At 41.9% G+C, this 27,731-nt stretch overlaps 1 protein-coding gene across 1 annotated transcript in view; it reads right to left on the bottom strand.

Annotated features, from left to right (window-relative positions):
- LOC124266296 (BAI1-associated protein 3-like) overlaps positions 1-27,731 on the bottom strand; it is a gene marked incomplete at its 3' end in the record, with an annotated part of 222,224 nt that overhangs the window by 13,578 nt on the left and 180,915 nt on the right. Inside the window, 5 exon segments of the mRNA XM_046701113.1 lie at positions 13,650-13,913; positions 18,907-18,981; positions 19,842-19,910; positions 22,063-22,186; positions 23,703-23,869. Coding sequence (XP_046557069.1) covers positions 13,650-13,913; positions 18,907-18,981; positions 19,842-19,910; positions 22,063-22,186; positions 23,703-23,869 — 699 coding nt within the window.

Here is a 27,731-nt window from a genome sequence, read left to right as displayed (position 1 = left end):
TGTCACACTAAGTTACATCTCTTACACTACATGACAGAATAACCTCCAGGACCTTCCTGTCACACTATATTACATCTCTTACACTACAAGACAGAATAACCTCCAGGACCTTCCTGTCACACTATATTACATCTCTTACACTACAAGACAGAATAACCTCCAGGACCTTCCTGTCACACTATATTACATCTCTTACACTACAAGACAGAATAACCTCCAGGACCTTCCTGTCACACTATATTACATCTCTTACACTACATGACAGAATAACCTCCAGGACCTTCCTGTCACACTAAGTTACATCTCTTACACTACAAGACAGAATAACCTCCAGGACCTTCCTGTCACACTAAGTTACATCTCTTACACTACATGACAGAATAACCTCCAGGACCTTCCTGTCACACTAAGTTACATCTCTTACACTACATGACAGAATAACCTCCAGGACCTTCCTGTCACACTAAGTTACATCTCTTACACTACATGACAGAATAACCTCCAGGACCTTCCTGTCACACTATATTACATCTCTTACACTACAAGACAGAATAACCTCCAGGACCTTCCTGTCACACTATATTACATCTCTTACACTACAAGACAGAATAACCTCCAGGACCTTCCTGTCACACTATATTACATCTCTTACACTACAAGACAGAATAACCTCCAGGACCTTCCTGTCACACTATATTACATCTCTTACACTACATGGCAGAATAACCTCCAGGACCTTCCTGTCACACTAAGTTACATCTCTTACACTACAAGACAGAATAACCTCCAGGACCTTCCTGTCACACTAAGTTACATCTCTTACACTACAAGACAGAATAACCCTCCAGGACCTTCCTGTCACACTAAGTTACATCTCTTACACTACATGACAGAATAACCTCCAGGACCTTCCTGTCACACTAAGTTACAACACTTTACATCTCTTACACTACAAGACAGAATAACCCCCAGGACCTTCCTGTCACACTAAGTTACATCTCTTACACTACAAGACAGAATAACCCCCAGGACCTTCCTGTCACACTATATTACATCTCTTACACTACATGGCAGAATAACCTCCAGGACCTTCCTGTCACACTAAGTTACATCTCTTACACTACAAGACAGAATAACCTCCAGGACCTTCCTGTCACACTATATTACATCTCTTACACTACAAGACAGAATAACCTCCAGGACCTTCCTGTCACACTAAGTTACATCTCTTACACTACAAGACAGAATAACCTCCAGGACCTTCCTGTCACACTATATTACATCTCTTACACTACAAGACAGAATAACCCCCTGGACCTTCCTGTCACACTATATTACATCTCTTACACTACAAGACAGAATAACCCTCTGGACCTTCCTGTCACACTATATTACATCTCTTACACTACAAGACAGAATAACCCCCTCGACCTTCCTGTCACACTATATTACATCTCTTACACTACATGGCAGAATAACCTCCAGGACCTTCCTGTCACACTAAGTTACATCTCTTACACTACAAGACAGAATAACCTCCAGGACCTTCCTGTCACACTAAGTTACATCTCTTACACTACAAGACAGAATAACCCCCCAGGACCTTCCTGTCACACTAAGTTACATCTCTTACACTACATGGACAGAATAACCTCCAGGACCTTCCTGTCACACTAAGTTACATCTCTTACACTACATGGCAGAATAACCTCCAGGACCTTCCTGTCACACTATATTACATCTCTTACACTACAAGACAGAATAACCTCCAGGACCTTCCTGTCACACTATATTACATCTCTTACACTACAAGACAGAATAACCTCCAGGACCTTCCTGTCACACTATATTACATCTCTTACACTACAAGACAGAATAACCTCCAGGACCTTCCTGTCACACTATATTACATCTCTTACACTACATGACAGAATAACCTCCAGGACCTTCCTGTCACACTAAGTTACATCTCTTACACTACAAGACAGAATAACCTCCAGGACCTTCCTGTCACACTAAGTTACATCTCTTACACTACAAGACAGAATAACCTCCAGGACCTTCCTGTCACACTATATTACATCTCTTACACTACAAGACAGAATAACCTCCAGGACCTTCCTGTCACACTATATTACATCTCTTACACTACATGACAGAATAACCTCCAGGACCTTCCTGTCACACTATATTACATCTCTTACACTACATGGCAGAATAACCTCCAGGACCTTCCTGTCACACTAAGTTACACATCTCTTACACTACAAGACAGAATAACCTCCAGGACCTTCCTGTCACACTAAGTTACATCTCTTACACTACAAGACAGAATAACCTCCAGGACCTTCCTGTCACACTAAGTTACATCTCTTACACTACATGGCAGAATAACCTCCAGGACCTTCCTGTCACACTAAGTTACATCTCTTACACTACAAGACAGAATAACCTCCAGGACCTTCCTGTCACACTAAGTTACATCTCTTACACTACATGACAGAATAACCTCCAGGACCTTCCTGTCACACTATATTACATCTCTTACACTACAAGACAGAATAACCTCCAGGACCTTCCTGTCACACTATATTACATCTCTTACACTACAAGACAGAATAACCTCCAGGACCTTCCTGTCACACATATTACATCTCTTACACTACATGACAGAATAACCTCCAGGACCTTCCTGTCACACTATAGTTACATCTCTTACACTACAAGACAGAATAACCTCCAGGACCTTCCTGTCACACTAAGTTACATCTCTTACACTACAAGACAGAATAACCTCCAGGACCTTCCTGTCACACTAAGTTACATCTCTTACACTACATGACAGAATAACCTCCAGGACCTTCCTGTCACACTATATTACATCTCTTACACTACAAGACAGAATAACCTCCAGGACCTTCCTGTCACACTATATTACATCTCTTACACTACAAGACAGAATAACCTCCAGGACCTTCCTGTCACACTATATTACATCTCTTACACTACAAGACAGAATAACCTCCAGGACCTTCCTGTCACACTAAGTTACATCTCTTACACTACATGGCAGAATAACCTCCAGGACCTTCCTGTCACACTAAGTTACATCTCTTACACTACAAGACAGAATAACCTCCAGGACCTTCCTGTCACACTAAGTTACATCTCTTACACTACAAGACAGAATAACCTCCAGGACCTTCCTGTCACACTGTATTACATCTCTTACACTACAAGACAGAATAATCCCCTGGACCTTCCTGTCACACTATATTACATCTCTTACACTACAAGACAGAATAACCTCCTGGACCTTCCTGTCACACTATATTACATCTCTTACACTACATGGCAGAATAACCTCCAGGACCTTCCTGTCACACTAAGTTACATCTCTTACACTACATGACAGAATAACCTCCAGGACCTTCCTGTCACACTAAGTTACATCTCTTACACTACAAGACAGAATAACCTCCAGGACCTTCCTGTCACACTATATTACATCTCTTACACTACAAGACAGAATAACCTCCAGGACCTTCCTGTCACACTATATTACATCTCTTACACTACAAGACAGAATAACCTCCAGGACCTTCCTGTCACACTATAGTTACATCTCTTACACTACATGACAGAATAACCTCCAGGACCTTCCTGTCACACTAAGTTACATCTCTTACACTACAAGACAGAATAACCTCCAGGACCTTCCTGTCACACTATGTTACATCTCTTACACTACATGACAGAATAACCTCCAGGACCTTCCTGTCACACTAAGTTACATCTCTTACACTACAAGACAGAATAACCTCCAGGACCTTCCTGTCACACTATATTACATCTCTTACACTACATGGCAGAATAACCTCCAGGACCTTCCTGTCACACTAAGTTACATCTCTTACACTACAAGACAGAATAACCTCCAGGACCTTCCTGTCACACTATATTACATCTCTTACACTACAAGACAGAATAACCTCCAGGACCTTCCTGTCACACTAAGTTACATCTCTTACACTACATGGCAGAATAACCTCCAGGACCTTCCTGTCACACTAGTATTACATCTCTTACACTACAAGACAGAATAACCTCCAGGACCTTCCTGTCACACTAAGTTACATCTCTTACACTACAAGACAGAATAACCTCCAGGACCTTCCTGTCACACTATATTACATCTCTTACACTACAAGACAGAATAACCTCCCAGGACCTTCCTGTCACACTAAGTTACATCTCTTACACTACAAGACAGAATAACCTCCAGGACCTTCCTGTCACACTAAGTTACATCTCTTACACTACAAGACAGAATAACCCCCAGGACCTTCCTGTCACACTATATTACATCTCTTACACTACAAGACAGAATAACCTCCAGGACCTTCCTGTCACACTATATTTACATCTCTTACACTACAAGACAGAATAACCTCCAGGACCTTCCTGTCACACTTATATTACATCTCTTACACTACATGACAGAATAACCTCCAGGACCTTCCTGTCACACTAAGTTACATCTCTTACACTACATGACAGAATAACCTCCAGGACCTTCCTGTCACACTAAGTTACATCTCTTACACTACAAGACAGAATAACCTCCAGGACCTTCCTGTCACACTATATTACATCTCTTACACTACTACAATGACCTCCAGGACCTTCCTGTCAATAACCTCCCTGGACCTTCCTGTCACACTATATTACATCTCTTACACTACAAGACAGAATAACCTCCAGGACCTTCCTGTCACACTAAGTTACATCTCTTACACTACATGACAGAATAACCTCCAGGACCTTCCTGTCACACTAAGTTACATCTCTTACACTACAAGACAGAATAACCTCCAGGACCTTCCTGTCACACTATATTACATCTCTTACACTACATGACAGAATAACCTCCAGGACCTTCCTGTCACACTAAGTTACATCTCTTACACTACATGACAGAATAACCTCCAGGACCTTCCTGTCACACTATAGTTACATCTCTTACACTACATGGCAGAATAACCTCCAGGACCTTCCTGTCACACTAAGTTACATCTCTTACACTACAAGACAGAATAACCTCCAGGACCTTCCTGTCACACTATATTACATCTCTTACACTACAAGACAGAATAACCTCCAGGACCTTCCTGTCACACTAAGTTACATCTCTTACACTACATGACAGAATAACCTCCAGGACCTTCCTGTCACACTAAGTTACATCTCTTACACTACAAGACAGAATAACCTCCAGGACCTTCCTGTCACACTAAGTTACATCTCTTACACTACAAGACAGAATAACCTCCAGGACCTTCCTGTCACACTATATTACATCTCTTACACTACAAGACAGAATAACCTCCAGGACCTTCCTGTCACACTAAGTTACATCTCTTACACTACATGGCAGAATAACCTCCAGGACCTTCCTGTCACACTAAGTTACATCTCTTACACTACAAGACAGAATAACCTCCAGGACCTTCCTGTCACACTAAGTTACATCTCTTACACTACAAGACAGAATAACCCCTGGACCTTCCTGTCACACTATATTACATCTCTTACACTACAAGACAGAATAACCCCCAGGACCTTCCTGTCACACTATATTACATCTCTTACACTACAAGACAGAATAACCTCCAGGACCTTCCTGTCACACTAAGTTACATCTCTTACACTACAAGACAGAATAACCTCCAGGACCTTCCTGTCACACTATATTACATCTCTTACACTACAAGACAGAATAACCTCCAGGACCTTCCTGTCACACTAAGTTACATCTCTTACACTACATGGCAGAATAACCTCCAGGACCTTCCTGTCACACTAAGTTACATCTCTTACACTACAAGACAGAATAACCTCCAGGACCTTCCTGTCACACTATATTACATCTCTTACACTACAAGACAGAATAACCCCTGGACCTTCCTGTCACACTATATTACATCTCTTACACTACAAGACAGAATAACCCCTGGACCTTCCTGTCACACTATATTACATCTCTTACACTACATGACAGAATAACCTCCAGGACCTTCCTGTCACACTAAGTTACATCTCTTACACTACAAGACAGAATAACCTCCAGGACCTTCCTGTCACACTATATTACATCTCTTACACTACAAGACAGAATAACCTCCAGGACCTTCCTGTCACACTAAGTTACATCTCTTACACTACATGGCAGAATAACCTCCAGGACCTTCCTGTCACACTAAGTTACATCTCTTACACTACATGGCAGAATAACCTCCAGGACCTTCCTGTCACACTATATTACATCTCTTACACTACATGGCAGAATAACCTCCAGGACCTTCCTGTCACACTAAGTTACATCTCTTACACTACAAGACAGAATAACCCCCAGGACCTTCCTGTCACACTATATTACATCTCTTACACTACAAGACAGAATAACCTCCAGGACCTTCCTGTCACACTAAGTTACATCTCTTACACTACAAGACAGAATAACCTCCAGGACCTTCCTGTCACACTAAGTTTACATCTCTTACACTACAAGACAGAATAACCTCCAGGACCTTCCTGTCACACTAAGTTACATCTCTTACACTACAAGACAGAATAACCTCCAGGACCTTCCTGTCACACTATATTTACATCTCTTTACACTACAAGACAGAATAACCTCCAGGACCTTCCTGTCACACTATATTACATCTCTTACACTACATGGCAGAATAACCTCCAGGACCTTCCTGTCACACTAAGTTACATCTCTTACACTACATGACAGAATAACCTCCAGGACCTTCCTGTCACACTAAGTTACATCTCTCTCTACACTACATGGCAGAATAACCTCCAGGACCTTCCTGTCACACTAAGTTACATCTCTTACACTACATGACAGAATAACCTCCAGGACCTTCCTGTCACACTAAGTTACATCTCTTACACTACATGGCAGAATAACCTCCAGGACCTTCCTGTCACACTAAGTTACATCTCTTACACTACAAGACAGAATAACCTCCAGGACCTTCCTGTCACACTAAGTTACATCTCTTACACTACAAGACAGAATAACCTCCAGGACCTTCCTGTCACACTAAGTTACATCTCTTACACTACAAGACAGAATAACCTCCAGGACCTTCCTGTCACACTATATTACATCTCTTACACTACAAGACAGAATAACCTCCAGGACCTTCCTGTCACACTATATTACATCTCTTACACTACAAGACAGAATAACCTCCAGGACCTTCCTGTCACACTATTACATCTCTTACACTACAAGACAGAATAACCTCCAGGACCTTCCTGTCACACTATATTACATCTCTTACACTACATGACAGAATAACCTCCAGGACCTTCCTGTCACACTAAGTTACATCTCTTACACTACATGGCAGAATAACCTCCAGGACCTTCCTGTCACACTAAGTTACATCTCTTACACTACATGGCAGAATAACCTCCAGGACCTTCCTGTCACACTAAGTTACATCTCTTACACTACAAGACAGAATAACCTCCAGGACCTTCCTGTCACACTAAGTTACATCTCTTACACTACAAGACAGAATAACCTCCAGGACCTTCCTGTCACACTATATTACATCTCTTACACTACAAGACAGAATAACCTCCTGGACCTTCCTGTCACACTATATTACATCTCTTACACTACAAGACAGAATAACCTCCAGGACCTTCCTGTCACACTATATTACATCTCTTACACTACAAGACAGAATAACCTCCTGGACCTTCCTGTCACACTATATTACATCTCTTACACTACAAGACAGAATAACCCCCTGGACCTTCCTGTCACACTATATTACATCTCTTACACTACATGACAGAATAACCTCCAGGACCTTCCTGTCACACTAAGTTACATCTCTTACACTACATGGCAGAATAACCTCCAGGACCTTCCTGTCACACTATATTACATCTCTTACACTACATGGCAGAATAACCTCCAGGACCTTCCTGTCACACTATAGTTACATCTCTTACACTACATGGCAGAATAACCTCCAGGACCTTCCTGTCACACTAAGTTACATCTCTTACACTACAAGACAGAATAACCTCCCAGGACCTTCCTGTCACACTAAGTTACATCTCTTACACTACAAGACAGAATAACCTCCAGGACCTTCCTGTCACACTAAGTTACATCTCTTACACTACAAGACAGAATAACCTCCAGGACCTTCCTGTCACACTATATTACATCTCTTACACTACATGGCAGAATAACCTCCAGGACCTTCCTGTCACACTATAGTTACATCTCTTACACTACAAGACAGAATAACCTCCAGGACCTTCCTGTCACACTAAGTTACATCTCTTACACTACAAGACAGAATAACCTCCAGGACCTTCCTGTCACACTATATTACATCTCTTACACTACAAGACAGAATAACCTCCAGGACCTTCCTGTCACACTAAGTTACATCTCTTACACTACATGACAGAATAACCTCCAGGACCTTCCTGTCACACTATATTACATCTCTTACACTACAAGACAGAATAACCTCCAGGACCTTCCTGTCACACTAAGTTACATCTCTTACACTACATGGCAGAATAACCTCCAGGACCTTCCTGTCACACTATATTACATCTCTTACACTACAAGACAGAATAACCTCCAGGACCTTCCTGTCACAATAAGTTACATCTCTTACACTACAAGACAGAATAACCCCCTGGACCTTCCTGTCACACTATATTACATCTCTTACACTACAAGACAGAATAACCCCCTGGACCTTCCTGTCACACTATATTACATCTCTTACACAACATGACAGAATAACCTCCAGGACCTTCCTGTCACACATATCGTACACTACATGGCAGAATAACCTCCAGGACCTTCCTGTTACACTGAGTTACATCTCTTACACTACATGGCAGAATAACCTCCAGGACCTTCCTGTTACACTGAGTTACATCTCTTACACTACATGGCAGAATAACCTCCAGGACCTTCCTGTCACACTAAGTTACATCTCTTACACTACAAGACAGAATAACCCCCTCGACCTTCCTGTCACACTATATTACATCTCTTACACTACATGGCAGAATAACCTCCAGGACCTTCCTGTCACACTAAGTTACATCTCTTACACTACATGACAGAATAACCTCCAGGACCTTCCTGTCACACTAAGTTACATCTCTTACACTACAAGACAGAATAACCCCTGGACCTTCCTGTCACACTAAGTTACATCTCTTACACTACATGGCAGAATAACCTCCTGGACCTTCCTGTCACACTATATTACATCTCTGACACTACAAGACAGAATAACCTCCAGGACCTTCCTGTCACACTAAGTTACATCTCTTACACTACATGGCAGAATAACCTCCAGGACCTTCCTGTCACACTATATTACATCTCTTACACTACAAGACAGAATAACCTCCAGGACCTTCCTGTCACACTAAGTTACATCTCTTACACTACAAGACAGAATAACCCCCTGGACCTTCCTGTCACACTAAGTTACATCTCTTACACTACAAGACAGAATAACCTCCAGGACCTTCCTGTCACACTATATTACATCTCTTACACTATAAGACAGAATAACCCCCTGGACCTTCCTGTCACACTATATAACATCTCTTACACTACAAGACAGAATAACCTCCAGGACCTTCCTGTCACACTCAGTTACATCTCTTACACTACAAGACAGAATAACCCCCTGGACCTTCCTGTCACACTATATTACATCTCTTACACTACAAGACAGAATAACCCCCTGGAGCTTCCTGTTACACTATATTACATCTCTTACACAACATGACAGAATAACCTCCAGGACCTTCCTGTCACACATATCGTACACTACATGGCAGAATAACCTCCAGGACCTTCCTGTGACACTGAGTTACATCTCTTACACTACATGGCAGAATAACCTCCAGGACCTTCCTGTTACACTGAGTTACATCTCTTACACTACATGGCAGAATAACCTCCAGGACCTTCCTGTCACACTAAGTTACATCTCTTACACTACAAGACAGAATAACCTCCAGGACCTTCCTGTCACACTAAGTTACATCTCTTACACTACAAGACAGAATAACCCTCTGGACCTTCCTGTCACACTATGTTACATCTCTTACACTACATGGCAGAATAACCTCCAGGACCTTCCTGTCACACTATATTACATCTCTTACACTACAAGACAGAATAACCTCCAGGACCTTCCTGTCACACTAAGTTACATCTCTTAGACTACATGGCAGAATAACCTCCAGGACCTTCCTGTCACACTATATTACATCTCTTACACTACATGGCAGAATAACCTCCAGGACCTTCCTGTCACACTAAGTTACATCTCTTACACTACAAGACAGAATAACCTCCAGGACCTTCCTGTCACACTAAGTTACATCTCTTACACTACAAGACAGAATAACCTCCTGGACCTTCCTGTCACACTATATTACATCTCTTACACTACAAGACAGAATAACCTCCAGGACCTTCCTGTCACACTAAGTTACATCTCTTACACTACATGGCAGAATAACCTCCAGGACCTTCCTGTCACACTATATTACATCTCTTACACTACAAGACAGAATAACCCCCTGGACCTTCCTGTCACACTATATTACATCTCTTACACTACATGACAGAATAACCTCCAGGACCTTCCTGTCACACTATATTACATCTCTTACACTACAAGGCAGAATAACCTCCAGGACCTTCCTGTCACACTAAGTTACATCTCTTACACTACAAGACAGAATAACCTCCAGGACCTTCCTGTCACACTATAGTTACATCTCTTACACTACAAGACAGAATAACCTCCAGGACCTTCCTGTCACACTAAGTTACATCTCTTACACTACAAGACAGAATAACCTCCAGGACCTTCCTGTCACACTATATTACATCTCTTACACTACAAGACAGAATAACCTCCAGGACCTTCCTGTCACACTATATTACATCTCTTACACTACAAGACAGAATAACCTCCAGGACCTTCCTGTCACACTAAGTTACATCTCTTACACTACATGGCAGAATAACCTCCAGGACCTTCCTGTCACACTATATTACATCTCTTACACTACATGGCAGAATAACCTCCAGGACCTTCCTGTCACACTAAGTTACATCTCTTACACTACAAGACAGAATAACCTCCAGGACCTTCCTGTCACACTAAGTTACATCTCTTACACTACAAGACAGAATAACCCCCTGGACCTTCCTTTCACACTATATTACATCTCTTACACTACAAGACAGAATAACCTCCAGGACCTTTCTGTCACACTAAGTTACATCTCTTACACTACATGGCAGAATAACCTCCAGGACCTTTCTGTCACACTAAGTTACATCTCTTACACTACATGGCAGAATAACCTCCAGAACCTTCCTGTCACACTGAGTAAGATCTCTTACACTACATGGCAGAATAACCTCCAGAACCTTCCAGTCACACTAAGTTACATCTCTTACACTTCATGACAGAATAACCTCCAGACCCTTCCAGTCACACTAAGTTACATCTCTTACACTACATGGCAGAATAACCTCTTGACCCTTCCAGTCACACTAAGTTACATCTCTGGATCCAAGAAAGAACCATCGAATTATAGAGGAATATCAATACTAAATTCAATGGGAAAACTTTTTATTTCAATTATAGAGAAAAGATTAAGGACGTAGGTTGAGTTAAATGAAATATTATCCGAAAGTCAAGCTGGTTTCCGCCCTCAATATTCAACTACTCACCATATTTTTACTCTTCAGGCTTTGTGTTCGAAATATTTGTGCAAACCCAAAGGTCGTTTCTACTGTGGTTTCGTTGACTTTAAAAAGGCATTTGACTTTGTGGACAGAGATAAACTGCTAAATATTTTGATTCAACGCGGCTGTCACGGAAAGATAACTATGTTGCTTAAAAGTATGTACGCATCGGTGAAAGCCAGTGTAAGAGTGAATACTGATTCAAGAACTGAAACTTTTGATACTTCCCGTGGAGTGAGACAAGGGTGTATTCTCAGCCCTCTCCTCTTCCTTCTCTTTATTAATGAATTTGCAACAGAGCTCTACCAATCAGGCAACAATTGAATTTTTGTTACGCAAGATATACCAGATCTATTACTGCTAATGTTTGCTGATGACATCGTCCTTTTTGCTACCAGTGTAATAGGTCTACAGCGCCAGCTTAATATCCTGGAATCATTCTGTATCAAATGGGGATTACAGCTGAATCTTAACAAAACAAATATCATAGTGTTTCGCAACGGAGGAATTCTGAGACATTCTGAAAAGTGGACTTTTTGTAAAAATCCTCTTAAGGTGGTTACATACTATAAATATCTCGGCATAATATTTTCATCTAGGCTCGTGTGGACAAAAGCCTGTGAAACACTTGCTTAACAAGCAAGTAAAGCCTGCCTCTCTGTTTTCAGACTTTTTAACAAGTATCAAGAACTAACCTATTCAAGTGCAAGAACTATATTTGATCGAAAAGTGGCACCTATACTACTATACGGCTCGGAAATATGGGGACATAAATATTCTGATGTAATCGAGAGAGTCCATACTATGTATTTCAAACGATTACTGAAAATTGGAAAATGTGCTTCAAACAAAGCCACACTTGGGGAGCTTGGACGTCACCCCATCTACGTATTTACACAGATTCGAGTAATCAAGTTTTGGTTCAAGATACTCAGTATGAATGAACAACGTTATCCACTGCAGTGCTACAGAATGCTAAAAACATTTGATGATATGGGCAGAACAAACTGGGCATCCAATGTTAGAAACTTATTATTCAGAAACGGGTTTTCTCATGTCTGGTTAAACCAGGGCGTTGCTAACGTTCAGCTATTCATGTATACTTTCAAACAACGATTGAAGGATATAAGCCTACCAAACTTGGCACAACAGAAATCAACAGCTCCATTTTTTTTTTCAGTCATTATTCACAGTTTAAACATGAACTTTGCCTGGAGACCTACATAACAGAACTAAAATATAAACATCTGATCCGTGCACTTATCAAGTTTCGTATTTCGAATAACAACTTTAAAGTGAACATGTACAGCCTTAATGAGGATGCCCCATGTACGAACTACTTGTGTTCATTCTGTGATGCCGCGGAAACAGAAACTGAGAATCACGTATTCTTCCGATGTGTCAAATATCAGCGGTACAGAGACAGTTACTTCAAACAATTACAAAATGTCTACAAAGGCCCACTCACTCTGCAGTCAATTTTGCAATCCAAAAACCCCCAAGTTATATACTGCACAGCACTATTTTTACATTATGTTTTTAAAGTAAGATCCCAATACTAATTATGACCACGTTTCACGAAACTGACAAAGTTTGTGACTGTATTATAGGCCATGAGGCCGATATTACGAATAAACTTCTGTCTGTCTGTCTGTCTGTCTATCTCTTACACTACATGGCAGAATAACCTCCGTAACCTTCCAGTCATCTCTCTAAGTCAACTGAGCACCAGAAGGACACTGATTCATGTCCCAGTGACAACAAGAGGGGAACAATCCCTGTGGCTCACCTTGTCAGCCACTCTATCCACTACTTGTGTGATCTTCCTGATCATGGCAGAGTCGGCCTGACACAGCTTCTTCCTCAGTGAATGAGCATCCAGTGGTTCCACTCCGTCTCCGTTGGCAGCCTCCAGGGCGCGCTGTATTGCATTGAACTCCAATGACTCTGGCAGCACACACAGAGACCTTCGCACCTGCTCAATGTTGTTGATGGTGATGCACAGCTGCAATACAGAGCACAATGATAATATGCAAGCATGCCCCTCCTGAGTTCAAAGTGAATGGCATTAAACAATGGATCAGTGTGAACATTCTACTGTGACCGTTATGCCATATAAGACCTCTGTAAAGGAAATGACCTATTTGGGCTGAAATATAATATTCTGAATGAGAAATTGGACACTTCAAAACTGTAGTGTGCTTGCGAAGACAAAGTGATTTGAGTATCCAAAAAATCAGATCAAATATAGTACTGAATGCAGATGTTTATGCAGTCTTGGAATATGTCAGTCAGATCTGTTAGGTTTAGTTTTTTTCTCAACAGCGATAGTTTGGATGGCCTTGTGGATTTTGGTGTCCACATGTGTTTACATTTTTATATCGCAAATGCTTCTTGTTGAGCGGCCCTTGGCACTTCCACACATCATTAGTTACTTCTGAGGTCTAAATATATACTAGTGAGACAACATCAGACTCTCAGTCACAGTTGTCCACTGATTCCCTCTGAAAATGCAGAAAGTGTGGCCTCATTAAAAGAAGCTTATGGCTTCAGTCATGTCCAGTGTTACCTGCACTGTCACATAACATCTGTTGTGACATGAGGCTTAGTACATGCAATCTGAGTTCTACTGCTTGGATTGTCCAAAAGAAATATACAGGACAGATGGACATAGGAGTGGACATGGCACAGATACAGAGGATACATGGACAGAGGGAGGTTCAGGACAGGAGAGGAGAATAGTAGTAACAGGACAGAGGAGGAGATGACAAAAGATAACAGGACAGTGGATAAGAAATATAGTACAGAAGCATGGAGGAGTATAAAGTATAGGATAGGAAAAATGGATGGAATACAGTACAGGACATATGGAGATAAGTACAGGACATATGAAGTAGAGGAGAGAAGGAGATATAGAATAGAGATATGAAATTATGCAGTACAGAGTGAGATAAGACATAGTATAGACAGGACAGGGTACAGGTAGATATAGGGACAGAGACAGGACAGTGGTAGTATATGGACACAGAGGAGGAGTGGAGATACATGGACAGGACATATGGAGAAGGAATGCAGGATAAGGACAGATAATGATAGATATAGTGGACAGTGGAATATAGGACAGAGGAGATAAGGAAATATGGATGGTGGAGATGAGGATAATGGAGAAGACAGAGGATACAAGTGGACAGGACATAACAGAGAGATACAGCACAGGACAGAAGGACACAGTAGCCTAGGACAGTGGAAGGGACAGTGGACAGAGGGGACACAACAGAAAGTGACCATGGAGACACAGTTCAGGACACAGGACATACACAGGAACAGAAGACAACACAGCACACACAGACACACACAGACACCACACACACACACACACACACAAGAGACACAGACAGACACACACAGAAGACACACACACACAAGAGACACACACAGACACACAAGGACAAGGACACACAGACAGGACACAGGACAGTGGAGACACACAGATGTACACACAGGACAAGGAGACACAGACACAGAGACATGAGGAAACACACAAGAACAGACAGAGGAGACACAGACACAAGGACACACATACAGACAGACAGAGGAGATACAGACACGGAGACACAACACAGACAACGAGACACAGACACACACAGCACAGGAGGACACAAGACACAAGGATACAGACAAGGAGACACACCAGACAAGAGACAGTTAGGAGAACATACAGACAACAGAGACACACACAGGACATGGAGACACACACATAGGACAAGGAGACACACACAGAGACACACACACACACACAGTGGAGAACAGTACAGGAGAGACACAATGGACACAGACACACAGGACACGAGACACAGGACAGACAGACACACAGGAGATACACACACACAGACAGACACAGACATACAGGACACACAGAGGAAGAGGAGTACACACAGTGAGGAGATACATCATCAGGACAGTGGGGAGACACACAGGACACACAGACAGACAATGACACACAACAGGAATGAGACACACAAGGGAGATACAGTTCAGGACAGGAGGAGATACAGCACAGGACAGAGGGAGATACAGTACAGGACAGAGCATGAGGAATAGGACAGACAGAGATGCACATGTACACAGGGCAGTGGGAACTGAGAGTACAGGACAGAGGAGATACAGTTGGACAGAGGGAGATACAGTGAGACAGAGGGATACAATTACAGGACAGAAGGGAATACAGAGTACAGGAACAGGTGGTGATACAGTTCAGGGGACAAGAGGGAATACAGAGACAGAGGGATACAGTACTGGGACAGAGGAGATACAGTGATTACAGGACAGTGGAGATACAGTACAGGACGAGTGGGAATAGAAAGTATGAGACAGAGGAGACACAGTACAAGGACATGAGATACAATTACATGATAGCAGAGGTACAGGACAAAGGAGATACACTGAGATACAGTACAGGAGGACAGTGGACACAGATAAGGATTACAGAGGAGATACAGTACAGAGCAGAGGAGATACAGTACAGAGCAGAGGAGATACAGTACAGGACAGAGGAGATACAGCACTACAGACAGAGGAGATACAGTACAGGGCAGAGGAGATACAGTACAGATACAGAGGAGGAGATACAGATACAGAGGACATGACAGTGGAGAGATACAGTACACAGCAGAGGAGATACAGTACAGGACAGAGGAGATACAGTACAGGACAGAGGAGATACAGTTCAGGACAGAGGAGATACAGTACAGAAAAGCATACACAGCACAGTTGGAGCAGCACAGTATAGAGGTAGGGAGTAGAGAGGAGGCCCAGATAGAGAGGGATACATCCAGGACAGAGGAGATACAGGACAGGACAGAGGAGATTTCAGTACATTACAGAGGAAAAAGTACAGAGTTAGGAAGCAGAGATACAGTACAGGCACAGAGCATATTAAAATGTTAGATACACAGACAAAGGAGATAAAACAAATGTGTACAAAATATACAGTATAAAAAGAGGAGAAGTAGACATAGTATGACATGGGCACTCATGGTATAAGATCCTCTATGGGAGTAGAGAGAAGTAGACATAGTATGACATGGGCACTCATATAATATCCTGTATGGGAGTAGAGAGGTAGACATAGTATGACATGGGCACTCATGTAATATCCTCTATGGGAGTAGAGAGGTAGACATAGTATGACATGGGCACTCATATAATATCCTGTATGGGAGTAGAGAGAGGTAGGCATAGTATGAGGAGGTCACTCATATAATATCCTCTATGGGAGTAGAGAGAGGTAGGGACATAGTATGACATGGGCACTCATATAATATCCTCTATGGGATTAGAGAGAGGTGGACACATAGTATGACAGCACTCATATAACATCCTCTATGGGAGTAGAGAGAGGTAGACATAGTATGACATGGGCACTCATATAACATCCTCTATGGGAGTAGAGAGAGGTAGACATAGTATGACATGGTCACTCATATAATATCCTCTATGGGAGTACAGAGAGGCAGACATAGTATGAAATGGGCACTCATATAATATTCTCTATGGGAGCAGAGAGAGGTAGACATAGTATGACATGGTCACTCATATAATATCCTCTATGGGAGTAGAGAGAGGTAGACATAGTATGACATGGGCACTCATATAATATCCTCTATGGGAGTAGAGAGAGGTAGACATAGTATGACATGGGCACTCATATAATATCCTCTATGGGAGGAGAGAGAGTAGACATAGTATGACATGGGCACTCATATAATATCCTCTATGGGAGTAGAGAGAGGTAGACATAGTATGACATGGGCACTCATATAATATCCTCTATGGGAGTAGAGAGAGGTAGACATAGTATGACATAGCACTCATATAATATCCTCTATGGGAGTAGAGAGAAGTAGACATAGTATGACATGGGCACTCATATAATATCCTCTATGGGAGTAGAGAGAGGTAGACATAGTATGACATGGGCACTCATATAATATCCTCTATGGGAGTAGAGAGAGTAGACATAGTATGACATGGGCACTCATATAATATCCTCTATGGGAGTAGAGAGAGGTAGACATAGTATGACATAGCACTCATATAACATCCTCTATGGGAGTAGAGAGAGGTAGACATAGTATGACATGGGCACTCATATAATATCCTCTATGGGAGTAGAGAGAGGTAGACATAGTATGACATGGGCACTCATATAATATCCTCTATGGGAGTAGAGAGAGGTAGACATAGTATGACATAGCACTCATATAACATCCTCTATGGGAGTAGAGAGAGGTAGACATAGTATGACATGGGCACTCATATAATATCCTCTATGGGAGTAGAGAGAGGCAGACATAGTATGACATGGGCACTCATATAATTTCCTCTATGGGAGTAGAGAGAGGTAGACATAGTATGACATAGGCACTCATATAACATCCTCTATGGGAGTAGAGAGAGGTAGACATAGTATGACATAGCACTCATATAACATCCTCTATGGGAGTAGAGAGAGGTAGACATAGTATGACATGGGCACTCATATAATATCCTCTATGGGAGTAGAGAGAGGTAGACATAGTATGACATGGGAGCACTCATATAACATCCTCTATGGGAGTAGAGAGAGGGTAGGACATAGTATGACATGGGCATCCTAATATCCTCTATGGGAGTAGAGAGAGGTAGACATAGTATGACATGGGCACTCATATAACATCCTCTATGGGAGTAGAGAGAGGCAGACATAGTATGACATGGGCACTCATATAATATCCTCTATGGGAGTAGAGAGAGGCAGACATAGTATGACATGGGCACTCATATAATATCCTGTATGGGAGTACAGAGAGGAAGACATAGTATGACATGGGCACTCATATAATATCCTCTATGGGAGTAGAGAGAGGTAGACATAGTATGACATGGGCACTCATATAATATCCTCTATGGGAGTAGAGAGAGGTAGACATAGTATGACATAGCACTCATATAACATCCTCTATGGGAGTAGAAAGAGGTAGACGAGGAGGGTGAGAGTCTGCTACCTCGACTAGTCGGTGTACAAACTGGTAGGCTCCCACCAGATCTGGCCAGGACAACTGCTTCCAGAACTCGGTGATCTGAAAATATGGAAACATCAACACTTATGTGTCAGACTGCATGTGCTTATGTTGTGGTGTGAACATATGACAACTGGAGGTCTGGTAGTCTGAACAGATGACAACTGGAGGTGTTGTGATCATAACATATAGCAACTGGAGATGTTGTGATCTGAACATATGACAAATGGAAATGAAGTGTTCTGAAAACACGACAACTGGAGATGTTCTGGTCAGAACATATGACAACTGGAGGTTTAGTGGTCTGAACACATGGCAAATGGAAATGAAGTGATCTGAACATATGACAACTGAAGATGTTCTGGTCAGAACATATGGCAACTGGAGGTCTAGTCGTCTGAACACATGGCAACTGGAAATGAAGTGGTCTGAACATATGTCAACTGGAGATGTAGTGGTCTGAACATATAACAACTGGAGGTCTAGTGGTCTGAACACATGGGAAATGGAAATGAAGTGGTCTGAACATATGACAACTGGAGATGTTCTGGTCAGAACATATGACAACTGGAGGTCTAGTGGTCTGAACATATGACAACTGGAGATGTTGTGATCTGAACATATGACAACTGGAGGTGTTGTGGTCTGAACATATGACAACTGGATATGTTGTTATCTGAACATATGACAACTGGAGATGTTCTGGTCAGAACATATGACAACTGGAGGTCTAGTGGTCTGAACATATGACAACTGGAGATGTAGTGGTCTGAACACATGACAACTGGAGATGTTCTGGTCAGAACATATGACAACTGGAGGTCTAGTGGTCTGAACATATGACAACTGGAGATGTAGTGGTCTGAACATATAACAACTGGACGCCTAGTAGTTCTCCCATGTTGCCCCCGGTAGCTCACCTGGGCAAAGCAGCAGCATACATCCACTGCTGACGTGCTGTACTTGACAACGGCATCCACCTGGGCTACCTGCGGGCAGAACACTCCATTGTTAAAAGGCAGTGTAAGTTAAGATTCTACAGAGTGGGCAGCAGTGTGCTAGTGATTCAGATGCTTTGGAATCAAGAGTAATCTACAATCATCTCGCACACTGCATTAACTTATCCAGCATAAGCTGGATATTTCTAGATGCTTTTAAAGACTATATAACTCAGCAAACACATACCACTATCTCACAATACATCAAGAGCATGGAATTACAACAAGATACATTGCACCACAGTAAAACACAACAATATATATTGCACCACAACAAAACACATTTGATCTTGTCACAAGAAGATACATCGCACCACAGTAAAACACAACAATATCTATTGTACCACAACAAAACACATTTGATCTTGTCACAAGAAGATACATCGCACCACAGTAAAACAATATCTATTGTACCACAACAAAACACATTTGATCTTGTCACAAGAAGCTACATCGCACCACAGTAAAACACAACAATATCTATTGTACCACAACAAAACTCATTTTATTTTGTCACAACAAGATACATTGCACCACAGTAAAACACAACAATATCTATTGCACCACAACAAAACACATTCGATCTTGTCACAAGAAGATACATCGCACCACAGTAAAACACAACAATATCTATTGCACCACAACAAAACACATTTGATCTTGTCACAATATACATTGCACCACAACAAAACACATTCGGATCTTGTCACAAACAAGATACATCGATCTTGTCACAGTAAGATACAATATAAAACAATTGTACCACAACAAAACACATTTGATCTTGTCACAACAAGCTACATTGCACCAGAGTAAAACACACAATATCTATTGTACCACAACAAAACACATTTGATCTTGTCACAACAAGATACATTGCACCAGAGTAAAACACAACAATATATATTGCACCACAACAAAACACATTCGATCTTGTCACAACAAGATACATCGCACCACAGTAAAACACAATATCTATTGTACCACAACAAAACACATTCGATCTTGTCACAACAAGATACATCGCACCACAGTAAAACACAATATCTATTGCACTGCAACAAAACACATTTGATCTTGTCACAACAAGATACATCGCACCAGAGTACTGCTGCTCATAGCACATGCGCAGTGAAATAGGTTCACGCTGCTTAGAAGCGGGTTGTCCGGTGAATACTCGGTGAAGGCTTTGGTGTGAGCTATTTTTTCTAATGTTTTGTTGAGGCGCGAGCTTTTTATATGTTATGACAGTAGATTACCGATTTAACTGTTTATATAATTTCATTTGTCTATTTCACCACACGGTCTTCTTACCGAGTCACTTTCTCAGTTCGATACTTTAAAGCAATGTCATTATTTAGCGTTGACACAATTTCTAACTGTGATATAGATATGTCGTTGTCACAGACAAAACTCAATGTCTGTTTTATTGACACCTATGTGTCTGCCTGCCTGTCTGCTAATGACAATATTCAATACACAACTTCGATCACTGACCAATTTGAACTTAACACCTATCAGGCTATACACCATAAACAAAACGCATTGATTTTTTGGCCCGAGTTCGGTCTCTGTCACATTATGTAATTACACAGACAGGCAGGTGTGATACTTGAACACATGACATGTTATGATGTCTGTTGATTGCAACATGTTATTCACAAAAAATGAACATGTATTTACAAAACCCAACATCTCTATATATACACACACAATGAGCCGTGGGGGCATCTGCAAATGAGCCAGCCATTACACTTGAGTGCACACCCACCCGCTCTGACTGGGTTCGGTATCCCGGCTGCTTTCGTTTCTTGGGAAGTAAACCCAAGTACAAAATATTGCACTTTTGATTTGCGATTGTACGCTTATAATTTTGTTTATATGTTTTTTTCATAACCAGCAATGTATATTATATGTCATGAATAAGTGATAATTGTGTTTTAATTATGTTTGATGTTTTGGTTGCATGTGACCACTTTCTGTATGATGTTGTGTATCCAACTAACAGGTGTTGAAAGGCTTATTCACCAGGCTGCTACTTTCTGGTATCTCAATGTTTTGTCAAGAGCCAGAGAGTAGGATGTTCTATAACAGACAAGGATCAGGATGGATCATATTGGATTCTAATTGTAGGTGATCTCACCTTATCAAGTTCCACAGCTTTACGGATCCTCTTGAGTGCCTTGTGTCTTGCAATGCACAGCCACTTGCTGACAGCGAAGCCAAACCACTCATAGTACTGGGAGATAGCCAGACTCCTCAGCTCTCTGTTAGAGGAAGGACACGAGATTAACCAACCACTCATAGTACTGGGAGATAGCCAGACTCCTCAGCTCTCTGTTAGAGGAAGGACACGAGATTAACCAACCACTCATAGTACTGGGAGATAGCCAGACTCCTCAGCTCTCTGTTAGAGGAAGGACACGAGATTAACCAACCACTCATAGTACTGGGAGATAGCCAGACTCCTCAGCTCTCTGTTAGAGGAAGGACACGAGATTAACCAACCACTCATAGTACTGGGAGAACCAGCCAGACTCCTCTCCTCAGCTCTCTGTCAGAGGAAGGACAAGAGATTAACCAACCACTCATACAATTGGACATATTATTCATGTGAGAAGCTGTCGGTGTCTGACAGTACAGGACTACCACTGTATTCCACATGACATATTACCCAATGTGATAAGTTGTCTGACAGTACAGGACTACCACTGTATTCCACATGACATATTACCCATGTGAAAAGCTGTCAGAGCATCTGACAGTACAGGACTACCACTGTATTCCACATGACATATTACCCATGTGAAAAGCTGCCATAGTATCTGACAGTACAGGACTACCACTGTATTCCACATGACATATTACCCATGTGAGAAGTTGTCTGACAGAACAGGACTACCACTGTATTCCACATGACATATTACCCATGTGAAAAGCTGTCAGAGTATCTGACAGTACAGGACTACCACTGTATTCCACATGACATATTACCCATGTGAAAAGCTGTCATAGTATCTGACAGTACAGGACTACCACTGTATTCCACATGACATATTACCCATGTAAAAAGCTGTCAAAGCTGTCAGAGTATCTGACAGTACAGGACTACCACTGTATTCCACATGACATATTACCCATGTAAAAAGCTGTCGGTGTCTGACAGTACAGGACTACCACTGTATTCCACATGACATATTACCCATGTGAAAAGCTGTCAGAGTATCTGTACAGACACAGGACTACCACTGTATTCCACATGACATATTACCCATGTGAGAAGTTGTCAGAGTATCTGACAGTACAGGACTACCACTGTATTCCACATGACATATTACCCATGTGAAAAGCTGTCAGAGTATCTGACAGTACAGGACTACCACTGTATTCCACATGACATATTACCCATGTGAAAAGTTGTCAGAGTATCTGACAGTACAGGACTACCACTGTATTCCACATGACATATTACCCATGTGAGAAGCTGTCAGAGTATCTGACAGTACAGGACTACCACTGTATTCCATATGACATATTACCCATGTGAAAAGCTGTCAGAGTATCTGACAGTACAGGACTACCACTGTATTCCACATGACATATTACCAATGTGAAAAGTTGTCTCACAGAACAGGACTACCACTGTATTCCACATGACATATTACCCATGTGAGAAGTTGTCTGACAGTACAGGACTACCACTGTATTCCACATGACATATTACCCATGTGAGAAGTTGTCTGACAGTACAGGACTACCACTGTATTCTACATGACATATTACCCATGTTGCAAGTTGTTCGAGTATCTGGCAAACTCCTGCAAGGCAAGGTAGAGCTCAAACAAGGTTGTGCCCATGGTTGGTGGTGGGGGGCCAGAGCTGTCTAGTTCTCGGTCACAGTCCATCTTCTTCAGGATAACTGAGATATCTTGATTGACTTCTTCCCCAAGCTAGGTGAACAGAGAAGGAAAACATTTCAAATCATTAGGGAATTATTGAACAGGTGATAGCTAATATGTGAATCCACCTGGTACAAGGGAACAGGTGATAGCTAACATGTGAATCTACCTGGTACAAAGGAACAGGAGATAGCTAATATGTGAATCTACCTGGTACAAAGGAACAGGTGATAGCTAACATGTGAATCTACCTGGTACAAAGGAACAGGTGATAGATAACATGTGAATCTACCTGGTACAAAGGAACAGGTGAGAGCTAACATGTGAATCTACCTGGTACAAAGGAACAAGTGATAGCTAACATGTGAATCTACCTGGTACAAAGGAATAGGTGAGAGCTAACATGTGAATCCACCTGGCACAAAGGAACAGGAGATAGCTAACATGTGAATCTACCTGGTACAAAGGAAAAGGTAAGGGCTAACATGTGAATCTACCTGGTACAAGGGAACACTTTACTATGTTGTTGGGGACAAAGACTGGAGATAAGGGTTGTAACTCACACTTTACCATGTTGTTGGGGACAAGAAACTTGAGATAAGGGTTGTAACTCACACTTTACCATGTTGTTGGGGACAAGAGACTGGAGATAAGGGTTGTAACTCACACTTTACCATGTTGTTGGGGACAAGAGACTGGAGATAAGGGTTGTAACTCACACTTTACCATGTTGTTGGGGACAAGAGACTAGAGATAAGGGTTGTAACTCACACTTTACTATGTTGTTGGGGACAAGAGACTGGAGATACGGGTTGTAACTCACACTTTACCATGTTGTTGGGGACAAGAGACTGGAGATAAGGGTTGTAACTCACACTTTACCATGTTGTTGGGGACAAGAGACTGGAGATAAGGGTTGTAACTCACACTTTACCATGTTGTTGGGGACAAGAGACTGGAGATAAGGGTTGTAACTCACACTTTACCATGTTGTTGGGGACAAGAGACTGGAGATAAGGGTTGTAACTCACACTTTACCATGTTGTTGGGGACAAGAGACTGGAGATAAGGGTTGTAACTCACACTTTACCATGTTGTTGGGGACAAGAGACTGGAGATACGGGGTTGTAACTCACACTTTACTATGTTGTTGGGGACAAGAGACTGGAGATAAGGGTTGTAACTCACACTTTACCATGTTGTTGGGGACAAAAGACTGGAGATAAGGGTTGTAACTCACACTTTACCATGTTGTTGGGGACAAGAGACTGGAGATAAGGGTTGTAACTCACACTTTACCATGTTGTTGGGGACAAGAGACTAGAGAAAAGGGTTGTAACTCACACTTTACTATGTTGTTGGGGACAAGAGACTGGAGATAAGGGTTGTAACTCACACTTTACTATGTTGTTGGGGACAAGAGACTGGAGATAAGGGTTGTAACTCACACTTTACTATGTTGTTCAGGACAAGAGACTGGAGATAAGGGTTGTAACTCACACTTTACCATGTTGTTGGGACAAGAGACTGGAGATAAGGGTTGTAACTCACACTTTACTATGTTGTTGGGGACAAGAGACTGGAGATAAGGGTTGTAACTCACACTTTACCATGTTGTTGGGGACAAGAGACTGGAGATAAGGGTTGTAACTCACACTTTACTATGTTGTTGGGGACAAGAGACTGGAGATAAGGGTTGTAACTCACACTTTACTATGTTGTTGGGGACAAGAGACTGGAGATAAGGGTTGTAACTCACACTTTACTATGTTGTTGGGGACAAGAGACTGGAGATAAGGGTTGTAACTCACACTTTACTATGTTGTTGGGGACAAGAGACTGGAGATAAGGGTTGTAACTCACACTTTACTATGTTGTTGTAGGACAAGAGACTGGAGATAAGGGTTGTAACTCACACTTTACTATGTTGTTGGGGACAAGAGACTGGAGATAAGGGTTGTAACTCACACTTTACTATGTTGTTGGGGACAAGAGACTGGAGATAAGGGTTGTAACTCACACTTTACTATGTTGTTGGGGACAAGAGACTGGAGATAAGGGTTGTAACTCACACTTTACCATGTTGTTGGGGACAAGAGACTGGAGATAAGGGTTGTAACTCACACTTTACAAGAGACTATGTTGTTGGGGACAAGAGACTGGAGATAAGGGTTGTAACTCACACTTTACTATGTTGTTGGGGACAAGAGAGACTGGAGACTGGAGATAAGGGTTGTAACTCACACTTTACTATGTTGTTGGGGACAAGAGACTGGAGATAAGGGTTGTAACTCACACTTTACCATGTTGTTGGGGACAAGAGACTGGAGATAAGGGTTGTAACTCACACTTTACTATGTTGTTGGGGACAAGAGACTGGAGATAAGGGTTGTAACTCACACTTTACCATGTTGTTGGGGACAAGAGACTGGAGATAAGGGTTGTAACTCACACTTTACTATGTTGTTGGGGACAAGAGACTGGAGATAAGGGTTGTAACTCACACTTTACTATGTTGTTGGGGACAAGAGAGACTGGAGACAAGAGACTAAGGGTTGTAACTCACACTTTACCATGTTGTTGGGGACAAGAGACTGGAGATAAGGGTTGTAACTCACACTTTACCATGTTGTTGGGGACAAGAGACTGGAGATAAGGGTTGTTACTCACACTTTACTATGTTGTTGGGGACAAGAGACTGGAGATAAGGGTTGTAACTCACACTTTACTATGTTGTTGGGGACAAGAGACTGGAGATAAGGGTTGTAACTCACACTTTACTATGTTGTTGGAGACAAGAGACTGGAGATAAGGGTTTCTGTATACAGACATGTACCCTAAACAAAATCAGAATACAGAAATGTACCGAAGGACGATTCCATTCTGCATTGCGCCGTTTTCTTGATCGAAACTGTCATTCTGTTGTTTTAGATGCATTTGATTGTGTTATATATGAGCATACACAGTAACGAATATAATTCATGGTGCACAACCTACACCACTCGCAGTCAGCTTAACGGGAATAACTACATACAGTTTCGGTATTTGGTAATGGAATTATGGACTCGTTCGTCGTTTAGGGTACTGGGTCCGTTTCCGTAGTTTGACTTTGTTAAGGGTACATGTCTGTATACAGAAATGTACCTAGGGTACATGGGTACATTTCTGTAGTATCTGTGCCAACAATGACCCCTTCAGCATAAATGACCCACACTTCACTCATCTGGTAAATGTTCTATGTGGTAGCTGAGTAACAGCTTGCTGCTAGTAAAACTAAACAATAGTAAGTCAATTTAAGATAAACAAAAATAGGTTATTTAAATATACTTACTTGATTGATGTAATGATGAACTTTGTGCACGACACAACAATAAATATCATGAGGACAGGATTCATAAGACGTATATTTGGTTAGTTTTGGCACAGAGAAGAAGGCTGTGTTAAAAATTATTTAGACCGATCTGACATTAGTGAATAACTGAATAACATCTAAAGTCAATGTCAGTGAGAAAATGTGAAAGTGAGCAGACAAATATGACCCCCTCCTACCAAAGACAAACCAGTCCATAGAATGTGATGACCCCCTCCTACCTGAGACACACCAGTCCATGGAATGACATAACCCCCCTCCTACCTGAGACACACCAGTCCATGGAATGACATGACCCCCTCCTACGTGAGACACACCAGTCCATGGAATGACGTGACCCACTCCTACCTGAGACACACCAGTCCATGGAATGACATGACCCCCTCCTACCTGAGACACACCAGTCCATGGAATGTGATGACCCCCTCATACCTGAGACACACCAGTCCATGGAATGTGATGACTCCCTCCTACCTGAGACACACCAGTCCATGGAATGACATGACCCCCTCCTACCTGAGACACACCAGCCCATGGAATGTG

The sequence above is a fragment of the Haliotis rubra genome, unplaced genomic scaffold (genome assembly GCF_003918875.1).
Source record: "Haliotis rubra isolate DU_JTF1 unplaced genomic scaffold, ASM391887v1 Scf1245, whole genome shotgun sequence".
NCBI classification, from domain to species: domain Eukaryota; kingdom Metazoa; phylum Mollusca; class Gastropoda; order Lepetellida; family Haliotidae; genus Haliotis; species Haliotis rubra.
This window is presented reverse-complemented; position numbering and strand designations above follow the sequence as displayed.